General features: G+C 40.5%; 1 protein-coding gene across 3 annotated transcripts in view; it reads right to left on the minus strand.

Annotated features, from left to right (window-relative positions):
* The window catches only part of NHSL1 (NHS like 1), a 144,029-nt gene that overhangs the window by 94,743 nt on the left and 26,613 nt on the right, over positions 1 to 22,673 (minus strand). The window contains exon 1 of one of the 3 annotated variants that reach the window (XM_040238770.1): positions 19,178 to 19,269. The exons of the other annotated variants lie outside the window; for them this stretch is intronic. Within the exon in view, the coding sequence (XP_040094704.1) occupies positions 19,178 to 19,193 (16 nt within the window). The 5' untranslated portion in view covers positions 19,194 to 19,269. Of the gene's footprint in view, positions 1 to 19,177; positions 19,270 to 22,673 lie in introns of those variants that run through there. 3 annotated transcript variants of the gene reach the window in all.

The following is a 22,673-nucleotide window of genomic DNA, read 5'->3' on the forward strand; positions in this document are numbered from 1 at the left end:
GCCCATGTAACAGCACCCAGATCAACTGGGAAAGTTGGACAACTGCATGTAAATCAATGAAGTTAGAACACACCCTCACGCCATGCACAAAAATAAACTCAAAATGGCTTAAAAGCAAACATAAGACAAGACCCGGTAAAACTCCTACAAGAGAGCAGAGGCAAAACACTCTCTGACGTAAATCATACCAGTGTTTTCTTAGGTCAGTCTCCCAAGGCAATAGAAATAAAAACAAAAATAAGCAAATGGGATCTAGTCAAACTTACAAGCTTTTGCACTTACAAACTTACAAGCTTTTCCTTTTTCAAGGAAACTATGAAAAAAAATGAAAAGACAACCTACAGAATGGGAGAAAATATTTGAAAATGATGTGATAGACAAGGGCTTAATCTCCAAAATATATAAACAGCTCAAACAACTCAATAACAACCAAAAAAACCAAACAACCCAATCAAAAAATAGGCAGAAGACCTTAATAGACATTTCTCCAAAGACATACAGATGGCTAGCAGGCACATGAAAAGATGCTCAACAGCACTTATTATTAGAGAAAGGCAAATCAAAACTACAATGAGGGGTCACCTCACACTGGTCAGAATGGCCATCATTAAAAAGTCTACAAATAATAAATGCTGGAGAAGGTGTGGAGAAAAGAGAACCTTCCTACATTACTGGTGGGAATGTAAGTTGGTGCAGCCACTATGGACAGTGTGGAGGTTCCTCAGAATAACTAAAAACAGAATTACCATATGATCCAGCAATCCTACTCTTGGGCATATACAGACAAAACTATAATTCAAAAAGATACATGCACCTCTGTGTTCATAGCAGTGCCACTCACAAAAGTCGAAACAGAAACAACCTAAATGTCCATCAACAGGTGAATGGATAAAGAAGACCTGGTTCGTATATGCAATGGAATACTACTCAGTCATAAAAAAGAAGGAAAAATGCCATTTGCAGCAACATGGATGCAACTAGAGACTATCAGATTAAGTGAAGTAAATACCATATGATACCACTTATATGTGGAATCTAAAATCTGACAAAAATGAACCTATCTACAAACCAGAAACAGACTCACAGATGCAGAGAACAGACTTGCAGTTGCCAAGGTGGAGCAGGGACAGGGAGGGAAAAACTGGGAGGGTGGGGTTAGCGGAGATAAACTACTCTACACAGAATGGATACACAACAAGGTCCTACTATGTAGCACCGAGACACAGGGAAGTGTATTCAACATCCTATGATAAACCATAATGAAAAGAAGAGCATTAGAGACATCGAAAATAATAATGATGAACAAATTCCAGGGCGTTTGCCATTTTTCTCCAATTTTTATTATAAGCCATTTCAATAACTATGTATCCTCATACTTTTCCTGGAGTCAAGAGCTTCTTATTCATTTATTTTGTTTAAAAATAAAAACATGTAAGTTTACTAATTTTCCTCTGCATGCAGTTTTGGCTACAATTCATCAGTTCTGAAACTTAATACTTCCTCTGAGTTACTACTCTCAAGAGTCTACTTATATATTTAAATATCCTCATTTTCTTCTATCTTTTAGCTGCAATACCAATGAATTTTAAATAATCTGACATAGGGTATTAAGTAGAATAAAGTCTATCTTGATAACAGTCACAAAACTTTGTCAATCTTGATCCTTTTTTGAAAACACTCCAGCATCTGCCCTGCTTCCTTACACTCAAACATATGCCTTAAAAAGGTAATACACCCTGTAATGTATAACGTTAGCTTCTTTGTCTTGGCTTTGCAGTGTTTAAACAAGAGAGCAAATTGAGCCAGCTGTATAAGCAGCACGCAAATCAATGTTGTCTCTCTTCGGGCTCCTCCTTTTAATCCTATTGACATATGAGGTCAAGATCAGTGCTGTGAGGCTGCACTGGATTTTGTACAGATAAGGATTTTTCCATAGTTACATATTTTAGAAACTAAAGTTATGTGTGGAGGAAAAAAACCCCACAGAGAATGGATGCATGTGTATATATGGCCAAGTCACTATCCCAACAGTGTTAACTGGCTATAGTCCCATATAAAATAAAAAATTAAAACAAAAACAAAAACCCACAACAAAACACCAAAACCATTTAGATGACGGTCCCAATGGTGCTCACAATCAGCAGCCTGGGACTGTGGAGCAGAAAAGGCAAAAGTGCAAGGAAATAAAACAAGTTTCTGTTCTTTCTGAAATCTGAACTGACAAGAGTAATAAGGCTTATAAGGCTTGTCACACTATGAAAACAAATCCCCTCATTTTCATTCGTGAATAGCAGCTGAATTTATAGCTCCCATTACTGGCAAGTCAGAGTGCAGTAGGATTACCAGTGTTTAGGCACTTGCGGAGAACATTTGCATATGAACCGTACAAACAAGTGGGTGAGTACCATGATCCCTACCAATCCACTTAGGAAACAGAAAACACAAAATGAAAGGAGCCTCTCTGACGTTGCTGTGTAACAAATAGTGGCTAGATTAGCAGAGGCTATGCCACATTGAACACACATATAGGACAGAAAGAAAAAGAGTAGTTAACAGTTACCGGGTCTAGCAGGTTCCAAGCAAGCTTCACATGCATTATCCCACTTAAAGTGCATGAACAATCTCCTGAGTTAGAGAATTACCATCTGTGTATTAGAGGTGAAAGAGCCGAGCCATAGGGAAGGTGAATGACTCACCCCCTGCCATACAGTCTCCTGGCAGAACTGAAGTCATCAGTGATCTGACAGCTCCACAAAAGAGCCTGTGAACTAGATGCCAGACTTCTCTCCCAATTTATCCCTCCGTATTCTGGCTTTTCCAGTAGTCATGTGCAGATGAGAGAGTTAGACCATAAAGAAGGCTGAGTGCCAAAGAACTGATTCTTTTGAACTGCAGTGCTAGAGAAGACTTTCAGAGTCCCTTGGACTGCAAGGAGATCAAACCAGTTAACCCTAAAGAAAATCAACCCTGAATATTCACTGGAAGCTCCAATACTTCAGCCACCTGATGGGAAGAGCTGACTCATTGGAAAAAACCCTGAGGCTGGGAAAGACTGAAGGCAGGAGGAGAAGGGGACGACAGAAGATGAGATGGTTGGATGGCATCACTGACTTCTTGGACATGAATCTGAGCAAACTCCAGGAGATAGGGACAGGGAGGCCTCGTGGACTGCAGTCCATGGGGTTGCAAAGAGTTGGACATGACTGAGTGACTGAACAACAACATTCCTCCTCTGAGGTTCTTGGGCCATATTCTAGTTCATACTTTGTAATTTACAAGAAACTAGTAAATTGTATAGAAAAGACTCAGATGAGAGGATCTGAGAAAGCAAGTTGACATAATTATAAGGCTTTCTAAGTAAATATAACATCAGACAGTAATATAAAAAGCCTAAAATATTAAGATTTTGTTTCTGATAATAGTTTTTAAAACATATTCCTAATAGAAATTGGAGTAATAAAGAAGCAAAAAAGAGTGGTAGAGTGGAGAGGGGAAAAAAGAAAAAAAGGTTTGCATTCAAAAGGAAGGTATGAAACATATTTAGAAGAAAAAAAGTGAGCAGATCTGGGTTAACAAGTACGCCAAATGTGAGGGCCAAGAAAGAAAGGAAAGGGACCAGTGACAGTTTGGTAGCCAAGCAAGTCTTCAAACACCACTGGGCAGGAAGTTTGCTCTCATACTAAGTAAATATTTCTTTTGAAAAAATGTGCAGAGACAAAATGAAGAAAAGCAAGAAAATGTAGACAATATCTGAGTGATGAAATGAATGTGCAGAAGGTCAAATGAAATTCATTTCCAAAATCATCTCAAATTCACTATGCATATACAATAACCAAAGCAAGAAAATTAGAAAAACTCATGTTTTAAAACTTTGTTAGTGTTGTTGGTCTATTAAGCCAGCAACCCGTTCTTTTTAATTTTCATTCTTTAACTAATTAATAATTCAAAGAATTATCTATAAGGTTGTTATTTCATATTCTGAGAGGAAAACATTTGTGCTGTAGAAAGATGGAAACAGATGTCATTTAATTTCTACCAAGGTAAGCAAGCAAGCAGGTTATCAGCTCTGTTTATTTCTGACTCTGCTATCATCATCCTTTACAGACACAACTGTTCCCTATTTTGATACCAAGTAAACTATTTTAGTGTTTAATACGAACATTTACCACACTGACAAAGCATGGTCCAGACTTCAGTCTTTGCCTGTCCTGTGCATCACAGATAAAATGAAGAGCTTTTAGAACTGCAATATGAGAGTACAGTATTTCTGAAGTGATGTCAAAATCAAATCCTGTTTTCATTAACAAATGATTTTTAGTGTGTTTCAAGTGTGGGTTTGAGGGGCCTTTGACAAAGAGGATGACTCTCATAAAGACAATATTAGAGAAACTGTGCTAAAAGGAAGCAAACATCTTAAATGTCCTACTTTATACATCACTTGGAAAAATTGAGACTGGAGCCTTTGATACTGTACTACCCAAAACAATCTCCATTCCTCTGATTTATTATTGTTAACCTTTCCTGCCCAAAGTCAGCATATAATAATGTAAGATTCCCCAGGTTGATTTTCCCACTGGAGCCCTTGAAGTCTAACACTCACTCAGGGGCATGCTTCAGGTCAACTCTGATGTTCCAGAGGTCAGGGAATGATCTCAGATCAGTCAGAAATAAAGACCCCCTCATGGCTGTCAGAAAGAGCATTTAATTTTAGGGTTTGTCAAATATAGTCCACTCAACATGAAGGGACACTGGAAATCAAGTCTTCCTAACAAATAGATTCCTAAACTAAGAGGCTCCCATATGCCAGCCCCATCTTTTGCTTTGTTTTGTCGGTGCAGTCATTTTCTATGCTGTTGTAACAAAATGCCATGAATTTGGCATGTTAAAACAATACCCACTTATTTAGCTTTCGGTTGTACAGGTCTGAAGTCCAGTGGGCTCAGCTGGGTTCTCTGCTTAGGGTCACACAAGGCCTGAATCAGGGTGTCAGCTGGTGTGGGCTCTTACTCGGAGGCTGTAGAGGAAGAACTGCTCCTGAGCTCATTCAGGCTGTTCAGTTCAGTTCAGCTGCTCAGTCGTGTCCAACTCTTTGTGACCCCATGAACCACAGCACGCCAGGCCTCCCTGTCCATCACCAACTCCCGGAGTTCACCCAAACCCATGTCCATTAAGTCGGTGATGCCATCCAACCATCTCATCCTCTGTCGTCCCCTTCTCCTCCTGCCCTCAATCTTTCCCAGCATCAGGGTCTTTTCCAATGTGTCAGCTCTTGGCATCAGGTGGCCAAAATATTCGAGTTTCAGCTTCAACATCAGTCCTTCCAATGAACACCCAGGACTGATATCCCTAAATTCAATTCCTTCTCAAGGTTCCCCAGTCAAGCCAGTGACAGCACACTGAATCCTTACAACCTCTCCCACTTCCCCGTTGCCAGCAGCTTTGCTCTTAAAGGCTCATGTGATTACATGAAGCCCACCTAGATAATCCAAGCTAATCTGCGTTTCTTAAGGTCACTGAGTAGTAACTTTGATTATATCTGCAAAGTCCCTTTTTACCAAGCAATGTAAGAACCTGCCTGCCAATGCAGGAGACATAAGAGATGCAAGTCCGATGCCTGGGTTGGGAAAATCCCCTGGAGGAGGGCATGGCAACCCACTCCAATATTCTTGCCTGGAGGATCCCATGGACAGAGGAGCCTGGCAGGCTACGGTCCATAGGGCCACAAAGAGTTGGACACAACTGAAGCAACTTAGCACACATGCACATAAGATGCTGACAGGCACCCGGTGATGAACATCCAGGGGCCCAAAGTCTGCCTATCACAGGAGAGGAGAGGAGCAGTGTTCCATAATCTGGGTTCCTCAATTCTAGAAGACTCAAACATACCATTTTACCTTGATAAACAATTATGGCTCCATCATTAAATTGTTTATCTGTACTTTTCTTGAATGGGTTAATATTTTTAGCTTGCACCATCATCCAGGTAATAAATCCCTAGTCCTGAACACTCGATCTTGGTTGACAACATCCATGTCACTTACTCCTACAGAAAACTGTCGTTCTGCATCTCAATCATCGTTTTCCCAGGTAAAATCCAAATTATTTTAGGACTTTTTTTTGCACAGTTACTTCTTCCCAGACAAAAAAGTTTACCTGTGCAATTCTTAGTGCATTTCACCTCCTTAGAAATTACTTAAAGAGAACAGTTGGAACGAGCCTTAGTACCCCAGATATGAACAGTTTATAACTTTATATATACAAGGGCAGGATAATGTTTTCTATTTTGCTTTTAATACTAAGCCAGATAATACACCAGAATTTTCCCTCCTATTTTAAAGATTTTCAAACATTAATGAATGAATTCAACCAGATTTTACATGATTTTTGGCATCAAGAACAATGACTAATACACATGCCCTGACTTTTAGGTTCCTATTGCCTACAGCAAGACAGTTCATGACAGTGTGACAGGCAGCACAGAGCAGGCGTTAAAAACTGGCTTTGGAGGAGGCAGCATATGAAATAAGTCCGGTCAGTCCAAACTCAGTGTTAGGTAGAAGGGACAGGAGAAACAGACAGTCCTTCTAAGCAGAGGGTCCCGACAAAGAAAGATGAGCAAAAGTTGTGAATGTGGATGGGGGAAAAGGCTCATGAGAATTGACGCTGAAGAGGAAAACAGGGAGGTGTTCTTTAATAAAGGGCTCCTCCAAAGTCAAACTTTATCCTAAAGGCACTGTACTGGTAGAGGGCTGGGTGGGGGAAACTGAAGAGTTTTAGAGAAAAAAAAAAAGGATAAGTGAAGTCTGTTATTCACGTCCTGAATAGGGTTTGGAGTAAGGGATTAGAGAGCAATTAGCCAAGAATCAGAAAGTTAGGAGCCCAGTAAACTAAAAGCATGAAATGCTAATAGTCATCACTCTCAGGCAGTGATAGTCCAGGGAATAAAGAGCAGAGATGGGATCCAGAACATACTAAGAAGGTGGGACTGACAGGAAATGTAGGAGAATGAAAGAGGGAGTAGCAAAGAGGACCGCCGCTTTCTGCACCAACATCCCAGGTACTTTATCTCATTTGATTCCCATAAAGAGTGCCCCGTCAAGTAGCCAGGGGAGTCATTTCTATTTTCAGATGAAGAAAATGGTTCTGTGGTTAAGTGACTTCCTCTGAGTCAATAAGCGATAGACTCAGATGAGAAAAACTCTGATTCTTAGGTTAAAAGTATTTCTGCTTCACATGCAAGAACTTTACTCGTGGTTAATCACAATGTGCAAATTTCAGGTTCACCATCCTGAATGTGAATTTTATTAAGATCTCAACTGGTCATTAAAATGACAGGTCCATCACTTTCGTTTTATTGAGCTGAAAACACAACCTTCAAGTCAAAGTTCCTGTAATTTTTAATAATCATAATAGTTCACAGAGGTAAAGAGGAGGAAATAAAGTCCTCAATGCAGTCAGGCACTCATTCAATCAACAGATATTAATAACACCTTGAGGTACTCTCTGATAGAAGGTCCTGAATAAATAACCCACTTGTTCTCGTTACACCTAAGATGGACAGAAAAACACAGTGACCAAATTGTAAGCATGTTTACATAGAAAATGGGGAACAGTGTTGTAATGGAAATAGAATGAAAAGCACACAGGAGAACCCTAGAAAGTAATCCAGTGGATCTGAAAATTTTAGAATAAGGAATAGGAAGGTCAAATAAGATAAATTTCAGTAGAAATATTTAAACAGATATAAAAAAGGTCCCATAGTTATACGATGACTTGCTATGAGAAAATGATCTCATATTTCTAAAGATAATTTTATCACTTTTTTCCCTTTAGTCTACAGTCAATTGCTCATTCTTGGAACTATGCATTGGAGTGTTTTAGTTCTTTGGTTTTCTTTTTTCCAACTGAAAACTCAAGAGGGAAGAAAGTGCTTGAAGGCTGTTTCTCCGTGGTGAGTAAAACCTCAGTCCTCTAAGAAAAGAGTAACCACTTCAGAAGAGTACTTGAGAGGAGCCGGCAGGGGACTGGCCGTTTTCCTGAGGGTGACCTGCCACTTCAAAGACCAAGAGGGTACCTGGGAAGCATATCTCCCGCCCTGTCACCAGAAAGTCTAGACTCATTTGTCTTGAATGTTTTGAATTTCTAGAAGCACATTAACCTTTCTCCTCTTCCATGATCAGCCTCCTTCCCCCTCTTTTAAGTCATTACTGACTGAAACTGTCACACTGGGTTTTCCTATCCAGTTGCTATAGAAGATAAAACTTCGAAAGTTAAAAATCTTTCTTGCTTTGCTTATTGCCTTCATATTTTCAGTCCCATTGGAAGTAGAAAAATCCACTTTTCTATTTTTAAGGTATCCTCAAAAGAGTCCTTTTATTTTCATGGGGAGTGATGGCTAAAGTCCTTTTTACCTGAACTAGACTAAACACTACATTTCATCCCCTTAATTACAAACTGTTGTTGTTGTCTAGTTGTTAAGTCCTGCCTGACTCTTTTGCAGCCCTATGGGCTGTAGCCTGCCAGGCTCCTCTGCCCATGGGATTTTTCCAGGCAAGAAAACTAGAAAACTAGAGTGGGTTGCCATTTCCTTCTCCAGGGGATCTTCCTGACCCAGGGATCAAACCCATGTCTCCTGCAAGCGGATTCTTTACCTCTGAGCCACTAGTGAAGCCCTCTTAATTACAAATATCAACTAGGATTCCTTCTTGGTTAAGATAATGGGATAAGCCCTCAAGGAGCTTAGAATTTAATAGGGAAGCCACAGCACCTATCACTACCACACACGCAACGTAATGTACGTCCCAAAGAAATTCCACCCAATGAGTGGGGTCAAAGCCTGCCCTCCATTTTAATAATGCCATGAAAGAAAAAAAAAAAAAAAACAAACAGGGGTTCTATGAAAGAGTAAAATATCAAGCACTTATCATGAGAGCACTTTCTGATATTCTTTATAACAAACCAAAGCTCAGCAAAACAAATATATGCACAAGAATAAAACTCAGCTGCTTTTTAAACATTTCAGTTAGCTTCCTAACTGAATATGGACAGGTTCCCTACTATTTAGTTCTAACTGAATCCCTATTTAAAAAGAAAAAAAAAAAAAAAAAAAGCCATGGGAATCAATTTTCCAAAATTCCAATAGAAACTCTATCAAACTTGTTTTATAAAAACTAATTAAAGGTACACCTGTAGCTGCACTGAATACACCCATGCCTACATGTGATGATAAAATGACAGAGACTGGAATGGTCTTTACTCCGACTGCAGAAAGGATGAAGGCCTCTCAGTGGACTACACCTTCCAGGAGCACCAGACAAGAGCACGGCTAACCTGGGGCTGCAGTTTCAGCACAGAAACCTCTTCCTTTTCTGCCAAAATAAAGGCTCTGACCAGCTACCCGTTCTGTAGCTTAGAAAACCACCTTTCTCCTCCATGGTCTGATTTTGGCCTGTGACTGATGTTCCCAAAATAAAGAGAAATTGCCAAGGCTTCAGCTTTTACTCTGAGTAAAATGGTGTTTTGAGCAAAGGAGCAGCATGAACTCACAGAGGCTCGCTTTGGCTACTGGGTTGAAAATAGGCTGCTGAGGGAAGCTGTGATAGCTGCCCAGGTGAGACCCAGGCAAGCAGGTGGCAGTGAACGGGGCTAGAGGGAGTCAGATCCCAGAAAAGATACACTGAATCAACAGGATTTTCTGACACATTGAACCAGGGCGGGGATGGAGGTAAGAGAAAAACAAGAGTTATACATGACTTCAAGGTTTATAGCTTATTCAACTGGTGAAAAAAAAAAGGATTTGTCCCTTATGGGAATGAAGAAGGCTGCAGCAGAATAGATATGAGGGCAAAGGGATGGAGGGGGCACCAGGAGTTCATGAAGCCCATTGGACACCAGCTGGAAATGTGGAGGAGACAGCTGGATATTCATATTTGAAATTTAGGGGAGCAGTCTTGGTTGCAGAGAGAAATGTGGGAATTATCAGTATATCACTAATACTGGATTCCCCTATTGGAAAGCAGCAAAAAGTTCTTGACACTGATTAGAAAACTGTCTTAGAACTGATGTGGGAAGCCTGTGACCTGATTGCAGGCCTCGCACAAGAGTTGCTAGAGCTCAATATCAAGCAGGAGACAAAGAAAGCTTGTCTTCATGCACAGAGCAGGCAGATCACTTTCCAATGTGGAAATGAAGCAAAGCGAAATTTAAAGGAAATCCAGTCGAACACTGTCCAAAGAAGGAGTCAAGGAGAACCCTTTGGTATGTCGTGTGCCAAAGGAATCTCACATATTTTAGGGGTTCCTGTTTTCCCGTGAGTTCACAGACACTTTATCTTTTGCAGATAACAGTCCCACAATGAATCTATTCACCAGTTTCATGAAGGTGAGTGAGGGGCAAGGAGCAGCTAAAACAAACTCAATTTCAGCCAAATTTGTTACCATAAGCCAAAAAGGATATAAATAAGATTCATAATATCTGCCACACCAATATGAACTTTCTGTGGGAAGCAGAAAATGTATAGGACTTTAAATTTAGATGTTCTCAATGGGTGACTGAAAACAAGATATCTCTGTCACAGTCTTATAATTTTAAACCTAAAAGTTGATGGCAAATATCAAACCAATGTTTTATCTCATGTTAACCAATGCTTTAAATCATGCTTTAAGCCATCAAAAATTTACTCATCTGCATTCAGTCTTTTTGGAATTTATGGACCCTGCAGTTTTGGAAGGAGGGACATACAATGTCATCTTTTGAGTCTGCTTTTTTTAAACTTCCATTGTAATTTACTGATAATTCAGCTGGACCAACTCTTACACTCACTAACGTGCTCTCTGAGAGGGAAAAATGGATCAATTACCAATGGAAGAAGGAGCTGAGAGAAAGGAGAAATACTCGAGTAAGGAGAGCCAGTTACCAATTCCTCGGCAGTCAGCCTGAAACAAGGACACGTCTACGGATGAAGGATAAAACCACTCATCTAGCCGTTCCTCTCATTCAGATATGGAGGGATTTTTCTATTTTTTTTTAATACACGCAATTTTATAAAAGGCGCCACATGAGTAGTCCAAATCTTGTTTAGGATTTTTATCAAGTGTATGTTCTGCCAGAAAACATTTCCAAAAAGGAATGGTTTTTGTCTCAAATGTTGTGGCAGCAAATACTTCCGCTGGAGCAGTTAGAACTGTGTCAGGATATTCTCCTTGGCTTCCCTGGCTTTCAAAATATTTGTGTTGCTATAAGGTTCATTTGCCAATATATGTGACTTATGAATCTTTGTATTCACCTGGGTGTATTTATACAACTGTGATGCCAGAAAACTTTACAAAAGTTGGTGTAAATATGTTGCAATGAAAAAACCAGAAATATATCTGCCTTTCTCACTATATAGTTACACCGTATTCCTAAATTATGGTATGAATACAAATTAGTCTTTACTTTCAGAAAACCCAAGGAAGCTCTAATCAGTAACTTTATGAAGCACTTACCAAGGCCACAGCTAACTAATGTTACTACATACTTGTGATAAAATGTCTAGCATCTTATGTAAGTTATTATTTACTCCTCAGTCTTTTGTCAAGCAGATACTGCTCTCATGCGGCTCAGTGGTAAAGAATCCATCTGCCAGTGCAGGAGACATAAAAGACATGGGTTCAGTCCCTGGGGTCAGTAAGATCCACAGGAGGAGGAAACGGCAATTTGCTCCAGTATTCTTACCTGGAGAATCCCATGAACAGAGGAGCCTGGCGAGCTGCCATCCATGGGGTTGCAAAGAGCTGGACCCGATTGAGCGGCTGAGCAGTCACGCATGCTACTCTCACAGTTAAGAGATTTTTATTCAGGCTTATATTATTAATGAACACAGTTGGGATTTCTTGCATCTTCATCACTAATCTGTTGATGTTTTATTATCTGGGTGGTCATTAGCAGAAAAAAAAAACAACAAAAAAAGTCTCTGGCCTTGCTTTGTACTCAAAGTGAACTTGGGGAAAGAAGAACTCCCCCTGCCGTCTTCAAAGCAGGTACAAGCAGAAGTGCCTTTTGAGAGGACAGGAAAGCAGCTGGAAAGGGCTTGGGTGCTGAGAAGACCCAGGCCTGGGAAAAAAGTCTGGGGGCATGGGAGAAGGGAGGCTTTCCTGGGGTAAGGGAAACCAGGCACACGGTAAGTGCCCTCAACATCTGATGAATACGCACACCCCAAACTCTATCAAAACATTTTGGTCAGATGTGATGAACCTCAAGAGGTGTTTCAGGGTGTCAACAAATTTGGGGTGAATCTCTCTATATATAAATTAGCCACTGTGGGATAGTATGCATTTTTTACATAAAACTAGGTAGTCTGTTTCAGCAACACTTTTGTAAGGAATAGAATTGGCAACCTACTCCAGTACTTTTGCCTGGAAAATCCCACGGGCGGAGGAGCCTGGTGGGCTGCAGTCCATGGGGTCGCGAAGAGTTGGACCCGACTGAGCAACTTCACTTTCACTTTTCACTTTCATGCGTTGGAGAAGGAAATGGCAACTCACTCCAGGGTTCTTGCCTGGAGAATCCCAGGGACAGGGGAGCCTGGTGCGCTGCCATCTCTGGGGTCGCACAGAGTCAGACAAGACTGAAGTGACTTAGCAGCAGAATTTCTTTTATCCTCTTAAAAAAGAGGAAAGGGGTGAAGAAAAACTCCAACAAATTTGAGACAGCCAAAGAAGGTGAGATGCAGGGCCGCCTGGACTAGGGGTCCCCCTACACCTGGCTCTCTCTGCCATGCCACCTCATGGCATCTTCTGTGGTAGACTGGCTGAGGAAACTTTTCTGTTTGAAAACAGAAAAGTCACTATGACTTGGTTTCCCCAGCCAGTCTTCTAACCAACTGTGACATCTCCTGTACTCCTGCCTTCTCCTGGATGCCCTGTGCCTCCTTCTCCTAAGAACCCTCCCTGGGCAAGTGGCAGCGTACCTTTCCCTCCCTCCTCCACCGCTCACCAGTGACTCAGAAGAGTGGAGGCATGTGGCACAACTTTCATTCTCAAAGTTTCCGAAGCTTGCACAGTCTCACTCAGTGAAATAAGACCAGAAATAGCATAGATGTCCTCTTATGGTCATCAGAGGAGGGAATTTTCCCCTTTTGTTTCCAAATGCAGTCTTGCCAAATTTCTCAAGAGCGAACATGTAATATATAACCTGACCTTTGAAAACCATATTCCACTTAAATATAAATTTGTTTAAGACTATATTTCAACTCCTGGTTCCTAAAGCTCAGTTTATGCTATTTATATCTTTTTGTTATAAGAAGACATTCCAATGAAGAAGTGGCAATGAGCACTTACATTTCTCTTATCATGCAAGTAACCCATCCCCCTCAAATTAAATCCTCGTTCAACCACATTTTGGCAGTAACAACAACACAGATTCTAAAGTCCAAGTTAACAAAACCTGATAAACATGACATAATCAGCAAATGGACGATGGGCATTGCTAATATGATACCCAATAGTTCATCATTATACTACTGCCTGTCAAATGAAGACCTCTTTCTCTCAAATCCAACAGCTATGTATGATTTTATAAACCAAGGGACATTTTTCAAATTTAAGAATATCCATCTTCATACCCTGCATCACCAATATGTTCAATCATGCAAAAGCTATTAATTGCTTTTAAAGCCCTTAGGTTGTTTCAGCAGGATTTTCTCCTCATGTTTAAAATAGAAAAATACATATCCCTGCATACCTTTGTGCCTGGCTGATGGTGGTGACATGACGTCCTGAGCGGTAAATTGCCTTTATCAGACTGGTCTGTCTGCCTTCATCTATTAACTATCACCTTTACTAACGCATGTGCAGATTACTGATCACACCTTCTTAACTAGAGGGAGTTCAATCTGGCGTAGGGATAATACAACCCCCATCAACATGCAATCAGAGGAGGAGGAAAGGAGGAAATGGAGTAACTAGAAAAAAGAGATATGGAAATCAGCAAATAAAGGAAACAAGAATAGGTAAAAATGGGACAGGAGATCCTCAAATGGAAAAAGAAACTCATGGGAACCTTTGCCAATGCTTTTGGTAATTGGTCATTTGATTCAGTTCCACCGAATCACAGGGCACTGTCCTTGCACAGAGCATGCTCCACAGACAAGCAGACCCCCAGCCCTGCACGCTTCTGGCAGCAAAGCTCTGTTAACCGCTCTTTCATACCTTAAGGATAGCATCTCCTAGTTTCTATTATAACATCTCTTCAGCACAGTGATCTGGCTTCTGCTGCAATATATTTAAAAGCAAGATTTTGATTAGTAGTGGAAGGAAGAAAGAGAACTGGAAAGCATGATCAAGTTTTCAAGGGAAAGACAAAGGAAATAAAAGGCTAGCTTTGTTTGGTTTATTAAATTTCAAGGGCTTTGCCTGCCAGTTTGAAAAATGCATGATATCATCAGTGTGTTTATTAAAAGTGCTACTTTAAATTGCAGATTGAGCAAATGTGAATTCCCCCTGGTAGCTGTAGGTTACTGGCTAGCAATTATATGCAATTTTTAAATGAAAGGAGGGAAGAAAGTCTTACAGGACTACGGCTCTAAAGGCCATGGCTAATTTAAATTTAAGTAAAATTCAAAATATAAAAGTATGATAATGAAATGTCCAGATTCACCCAGATACAAGATTACCAAGGTCACTTCACATTTTGATTGTTCAAGCCTTTTAAAATGATACTCAGAATCAAATAGTAAAATAGCGTCAACTCTGCTCAATGCTTACTTGACAGTTTATTACTGGATTTATAAAAGGTGGGAAGAAGCGGGTAGGGGAACAGTCCAGAGCAAATGGTTGCTTGCTAACTTGAAAAAAAATGCACTTGTTTCAGCACAGAAATAACAAATCTGTTTCTGATTCCAGACATTATTTTCCAAATGCTGCCAAGAAAAGAATCTGAGGAATCCTTTCACATGTACAACATGCACGAGACAACTGGGAAGAGGCCTGTGATCTGCTCCAGGGTGCACGAGGAGGAAGGACAGAACAGGGTTTCTAGGATGAACTGCCCTCTCGGGAACAGACACACATGCCTGACATAGTTCATTGCTGTAATCTCCAACATAACTCTGCTATTATTAGACAATCTAAAGGCTTTCCTAAATCTGTAGCTTGTGAAGCAGAAAAGGATATAGACGGGACCCTACCACGCTAAGTATGCAGGCAGCTGGGATACACCCCATCGACAGAATGCACCACTTTTCTAATCCATGAAACTCAATTTCTAGATCTTGGACATCACATAAGGGGAGAGTATGAGAAAGAATCTAGACCAACACCGATGCCAGGTTGAAATCCCTGGAGAGAATCCTGACCAGGTAAAATCCAATACTAAATTCAGAAGCTTAAGATCCATGATGCTCACAAAGCGTACTGAAATTATTTTTAGAGTACAAAAGGATGTAAATATTTATCATTTCCACATTCAGAACAAGGACATTTTCAAAATAATACCTTATATTTTTAAACTCAGCTATACAGAAGTACCTTCTCCAACATTTCAAAAATTATGTAAGAAGCAAGTTCATGATTCAAAAGTACACAATTTAGCAGGCATCACTTTTGTTATATTAACAAGGGAGAAACTGAACAACAGAATCCATTTTGGAGAGAAGAGATCAGGAGAGTTCTGAGAGACGAGTCACCCCACAGCCTGAGCTAGCTAATGCAACTGTTTAAATTTTGGGCTCACAGTGGGGTGACTGCAGTGAAGTACAGTTCGATTTTGTTTTATTGTTTTTCCCCCTTCTCAGCACGATCAGAGTATATGAAGGAAACTGGGTAATTTATAGGAAACAAAAAGGCAATGCTTTCTTTTGCACGACTGATTGTAGTGGGCACATGTTCAACTCTTCTATCCATACAAACTGGTCAAACTTACAATGCTACACATTTCAAATATATCATCAAAATAGCTATACTGGATGGTCATCCTGACAGCTCTCCATTAAATACATCTCCTATGATGCTACCCTCAATCCAAGCAACTAGGCATCCTAATGGGGTGTCTAGTGCCCCCCAATCCATGTCCACTGGGAACCTGAGAACGTGACCTTATTTGGAAACAGAGTTTTTACAGATGTGATCAGCTAAGATGAGGTCATACACCAGAGGAGGGTGAACTCTAAATCCAATGACAGATGTCCTAATAAGAAAACCAAGTGACAGAGTCACAGACAGACTCCTAGGGAAGAAGGCCACGCGAAGAGAGAGGCAGAGGTGCTGCCACAAGTCATGAAATTCCTGAAGCCACCAGAAACTGGAAGAAGCCAGGAAAGAGTCCACTCCCGAGACTGTGGAGAGACAATGACTGTGCCAACACCTTGCTGTCAGACTCTGGCTTCTAGAACTGTGAGAGCAGACATTTCTGTTTCAAGCCACTCACTCAGTGGTAATTTGTCACAGTTTCTCTAGGAAACTACTACAGATTTGTCTACTAAATAGAGCCAACGCCTTGTTACCAGTACACAATAAGATTATAACAGGAAATGAAATAAATGTTTAAGAACTTTCTTACAGCTGTTTTGACATTGTGGTGATAGCCCACAGCATGTGATTCTATGTTTTACAAAATATCCGTGATGGATTGGAAATTAAGAGCAAAAAACCTAGTCTTCACAGTTAGAGATGCACTGAACAGATAATTAATATTTATAAAGATGAAGCTGGCACATTGTAATTAAGAAATTTGCATTTTCTGAATTGTCTCAGGAAAACTTAATTGTAGTCCATGCAATTTTAGAAGTAAAAAAGTATTTTATTCTAATTTTTCTGAATAAAGTAATCCACGAATGGTATACAATATATGCAAGGTAGTTTCCTGTTAATCATATTATTTAATAAGCTGGAAACTCACTTCCAAGACCCCTGATTACACAGTGAAGAACAACACACCATGGCTTTGTTACCGACAGGGACTGGGCAGAACTTGAGAGAACATGTTCCCAGAGACTGGGAGCTCAGATGTTGCTCATGGGGAAAAAACCAGGGTGGAGTGAAAGTATCTGAGCTATCTCGATGGCAACCGTAGAGTAGAGATTATAACTACATGAGCTATTATAGTCAACAGCAATGATAAAGATGACATCTCTCTTCCAAGAAGGCAATTTTTCTAGCACCAAATCGACCAAAAACTGAGTAGACATGACTTCAAGAAAAAAAAAGTAGCCTGAATGGGGAAAAGGAAACTGCATGCATGTGGGAGGCTGTTTGATGTGTTTTCTTTAACAATTTAAAGAAATACACAAGACATGATTTAACCCAAAAGAAGGGCAATCATGCTTCCTTTAATATCCACACAAATCATAACCACAGACTTAAAGAGCTCCTAGGACCTCAGTGAGCCACAGAAATAAGCCAATTAGTGAAATCCTCTGCAAAAGCCTCCAACAGAGGCAAACACAAATGCAGGAAGGACACAAAGCATCCCAATCAACCCTTGATATTCCTGTGCTTAATCTCACCATGACTTTATCGTGGGTTGCCCATACACATAGGACCTAGAGGGCAACCTAAAAATCATCATTGTAAGTCAAGAGGCTACAAAAATCACAGGAAGAGAGCAAATGTCAACGGCTGTCCTGGTTGCTGGGAGATGGGAAAGTAGATTTTAAAAGGGATTGTGGGCTCCTGATTAGAACACACACTCCAGCATAAAAGCACTCAGTTGCTATCATATGCCACTCTTTTGACTTTCTCAAATCTCCCAAGTTACCTCGGAAACTAAGAGTCCATGAAACTGGTAAGATTCCTTAATAAAATGAAATTGCTGTGATGGGAATGGGTGGGGCAAATACACTGAAGCAACAGAAGGCATGCCCTGCAACAACTGCACACCTGCATTCAATTAAAAACTCTAAACCGGAAGCTATCATTAGATCATAATGATTTCAGCTGGGGAAACGACACTAGGCTCGCAGGCATCCTCATCCAATGATACTGAACTTTGGCTCTTCTTAGTCACAGTTTTTTGGGAGCAAACAATTTTTTGAGAAACAGCATCAGGAGGGCCCATGACTCATTTCACCTAAGAATATTTTTTCAGAAATACTCAAATTCACTTCAGCTGATGGGTTGCCTTAGAAATCCATTTCAACTAAATACACTAAAATAAGAATTAGTTGAATTCTTAGGGAGGAAAAGATGTGAAGCTCTTTCCTGTTTTTATCTTGTCAATTTGATCAAATTTGTACCAACCATATATACAAATAACTCAAACTCAGAATTTAATATTAAAGACTTGGGTGGTTTTTAAGGTGTCAGGTTAGGGTTAAAACTGTAAAGGCTGAGACTAAAGAACATTGGTCTGTACTTCAGAAACACAGTGAGGACACAGGGAGGACAGAAAAGCAATCAGCAAAGCAAGCCAGGCTCACTTTACTTCCTCAAATTGAAAAACTGTCAAGAATTTCACATCAACAGGCTGACATACACTGAAAGATGTGAACAAAATAGTCGACTCCAGTTCCAAGGAAATTCACTTGAACTCCCCCATTCCAACAATCTCATTGAAAAACACATTCTCAAATGCTTAAATTATAATTACATTGACAGAGTTGAAAGAAAGAGTTGATGAAAAAATAATTGTTTAAAGAGAGAAAAGCACTCTCCAACTCATGGGGGAATCAGTACATACATTCTATATAGTCACCATCTTCCAATACCTCCCAAAGTGCTATAGTCCATACACACATAACTAGGAAAAGAATTTCTATTCTATGGTAAAATTAATTTCATTCCTAAATTCATACATTAAAACTGCAAGTAATAGGATTGCTCCCCCCTTATTCTCTCTAACCCTTTCTACGAGCAACTCATCACATGAAAACTTCTCTAACAGGACTCATACCCCAACTGTAAACCATGCCCACTTAGATGATGAAGTTTCCTTTCATTCTAAACTTTTAATTACTTAGTCTATGACAAAACACATCCCAAACGCATCCAAACAGAGAAATATCCTGTCTAAAAGAAAAATTCCATCTCCCCAGCAGGAGGTCTTTCTTCCTGTTTGCAACCAGAAAAGAACAATGACTTTTTCACTTTCATACTCAACAAAACTCTCTCCAACTTTGATTTTAAGAGAACCAGCCCTCGGTTCTGATGCTGAATGAACATTCTTCTATTTCACCACCCTGGTGGGCCCAAAGCCCCCTCACCTTTCAGGCAGAACATGGTGCGGCAGTTCCATGAGGGGCCAGGGCTCCGGGCCGTGCAGGCAGCAGGGCTCACACAGCTGTCTCCAGCCCACCGCCCAGCCCTCACTGCCAAGAACGGGGCAGCCAGCCAGCGCCGGGGATTACAGGAAGCCACTGCCCAATCCCCAGCTTTCTGGGCTGAGCTGCTGACACCTCCCTATCTTTCACGGGGAGTTTCACACCGTGGAATCGGCCAGGATCATCTGGGAAAGTGAGGGGAGCAGGAAGGTGGGCAGTGGCTGTTCGTGTGGTCCAGTGCCGGGCAGCGCGAGGGCCGGGTTTAGTTTGCCTTTATCTCTCAGCATTTTCCATTGCAGCAGATGGAGCGCCTCACGTGATCGACAGCACAAAAAAGAAACCCCTCGATTCGGTTTCACTGTTTGCTATTAATTATCACGACTATGCTCTGTCATCATTATTCTTTTGCTAGTCACATTCTTTCTCATGTGGAACAACTCATATACTAGTACAGATCTGGCACTACACGGTGCAATAGGAAACTGTACTGAGTCTACATAAATGGGTGGATGTGTGTAAAGTGCTCAAAGACAGAGCCAGACAAATTGTAAAGTACCGTGGAAGCCTTGACTACTGTTATTATTACTACTACTATAAATACTAGTACTATTAATATTGGCTTCCCTGATGGCCCAGACAGTAAAGAATCTGCCTGCAATGCAGGCAACCTGGGTTCGATCCCTGGGTTGGAAAGATCCCCTGAAGAATGAAATGGTAACCCACTCTAGTATTCTTGTCTGGGGAACCCCATGGGCAGAAGAGCCTAGGGGCCTACAGCTCTTGGGGTCGCAAAGAGTCAGACATGACTGAAGTGACTAATATACACACACACTATTAATATGCTTTTGTGTTAGGATAAAAAATGTGGAGGGTGTTACACTTCTATGGCACTGCCATCTTTCAGATGAGGAAATAAAGATTCACACACAAGTTGGCATCAGAGTATGCGAACTTCTAACTCTGTTGCAGTCATTAGCATATCATTAAGTATCTCATCCTCCACTAGAAAGCTAAAATTCACTCTGGCAAGTTCAAGGCTTACTTTACTGTACACTCTTTAACACAAATTAAAAAGTGACAGATTGTTTTGAAGTTTTATTGCAGATCTGAAGAGGAACAGTCTGCAGATGAGGCCCCAGGAGTACTCCTGCCTGAAAGTACCCACTGAACCAGGAGTGTCCCCCGGTCCTCAGCGACTCTCTCCAGTCTCCTGGTCACAGGAAGTGACCATTGTTCACAAGCCTGTTGCTGTGTGCAGGTCTTCCTCTTGACTCTACAGGATACAGGAAACTGACTCAGAACCAATCTATCTATCTGTCTGTGTCCTAGGGTGCTTGCTGCAGCCGTGGCTACAGACTGTGGATGCTCTGAATCTTCTGGCTTTCAACACTGGGCTCAGCATAGTTGGGTTTTGCTCCTCATCTAGTATCACTAGCAAGGCCTGGTTAACAAGCTCTCTACCATAAGGAAGTCACTGTAGTAATACTAGTTGCTATGACCACTGAGAAATGGAAGTGGTCCCTAGCCAGAAGCTAGTAGGAATGAAAAGAAGCCTGCACGCGGAATGATAAACAGTGATACTCACTCTTAGAACAGAACTAGAAGGAACCTAGTAGCTCATCTGATGGGGAAGAACGGTTCAGAGATAAGGTGATTTGTCCAACTAAGTAGCAGCAACTTCAAGATCAAAGTCAAACCACCTGACTCAGCCTTGACCAGCTCAACCACCTGACCCTCCCCCGAGAGTATTGGAGTCATCCTTTATCTTTTCCTATCTTGAGTGGTCTTTCAGCAATGGATGAGTTGCAAAGATATTCCTGAAAGTATTCTTGTGGGTTAGACTGAACTTTTTAAATTGCATACACAGAGAGAGACTCTACACATTGAAGAGTTAAGGCTTCTGAATATAGGTTAGTACCCGGGGTTGGAGTGACTGCATGCTTTTAACAGCATTCTAAGGATACTCACATTTAAACATTTTAATACAGAGACAACTCGACAACGTAGAAAGAACAATGAATTGGTCACTAAAGAGAACATGGCTGCAGCGACGTCTATAGCCTTATCTAGCTGGCTTGTATATTAGCTTGTGACCCATAGAGGTGCAGACTGAAGGTAGGGGCTAAATTAACTTTAAGATTCTATCCTAACCTACAAGATTTTTTGCTGTGACATATACAGAAATGGATATTAACATTAACATAAACGAGCATTTTGTTAAGTGCATTATGTCGAGAAAAAAAGACAATCTTTGCTTTCTTATGATTTAATGCAAGAGGTAAGTGAGTAAATATAACAAATAACTATAATACAATAGGACAAATTATATAAAAGATGAATATGCAAAATTAATAATGATCAATGATAGCTTCTTGGTTATTACCATTTAACCAAGTTATTCTTGCTACCCTGGTTAAATCATCTGTAATGTAATGGGTTAAACAGTGTCTTCTCCCCACCAGTTCCTACCTATCAGAACCTCAGGATGTGACCTTGTTTGGAAATAGGGTCTTTGTACACATACTTGAGATAAGGATGAAAATGAGAGGACACTGGATTAGGGTGGTATTAAGTATAACAACAGCAATATTAATAAGGATAATAAGAGACAGAAAAGAACACACAGAAACACAAAGAAGGCTATGTGAAAACAGGCAAGGATTAGAGTTATGAAGCCACCAGGTAATGAATGCTTAGAGCCATCAGAAGCTGGAAGAGGCAAGGAAGGATTCTCTCCCAGAGCCCTGGCAGGGAACATGGTCCTGCGTGAGTGCCTGCTCAGTCACGCAGTTATGTCTGGTTCTTTGTGATCCCCTGGACCATAGCCCACCAGGCAAGAATACTGGAGTGGGCCCTACAGGCACCTGAACCATGACAGAATAAATTTCTGTTAAGCAACCCCATTTGTGGTCCTTTCGTACAACAGCTCAAGGAAACTACTACATTTAACAAGGTAGTGACTGTGGGAGAAGGGGGTATAATTTTTTTTCTTTTTAAACGGACTTCAATTTATGATCACAAGGGCTTAAAACTTGTTTTTCCCCAAATCACTGCATGTACTGTGGCTAAATTATTACTGCAAAAGTATACTACCAAAAAGAAAAACCTTTCCATGATGTAACACTGCTAAACAGCACAAATACCACCTTAGATTGGTGAAATGATAGACATCACTGTCTGAAAAGCTCACAGCATTAAACACAAGCAGTGGAAACGGAATAGGCCTTTATTAAAATTGAATACGATTATAATTTTTAAAACAAAATCCCTTGTTTTCACCAAACAATTGTGAATATGTTTGAGAAATAAAGTATGAAAAGGCATGCTGTTCCAACTAGGAAAAATTAATAAGAACTATTCATTAAAATTATTATCTGGGGGTGGGGGTGGAGGGAGGAAAGAAAAAGGTGAGAGATTGAGGTACAAATTTTCGCTTACA

Source organism: Oryx dammah, unplaced genomic scaffold (assembly GCF_014754425.2).
Source record: "Oryx dammah isolate SB20612 unplaced genomic scaffold, SCBI_Odam_1.1 HiC_scaffold_4, whole genome shotgun sequence".
NCBI classification, from domain to species: domain Eukaryota; kingdom Metazoa; phylum Chordata; class Mammalia; order Artiodactyla; family Bovidae; genus Oryx; species Oryx dammah.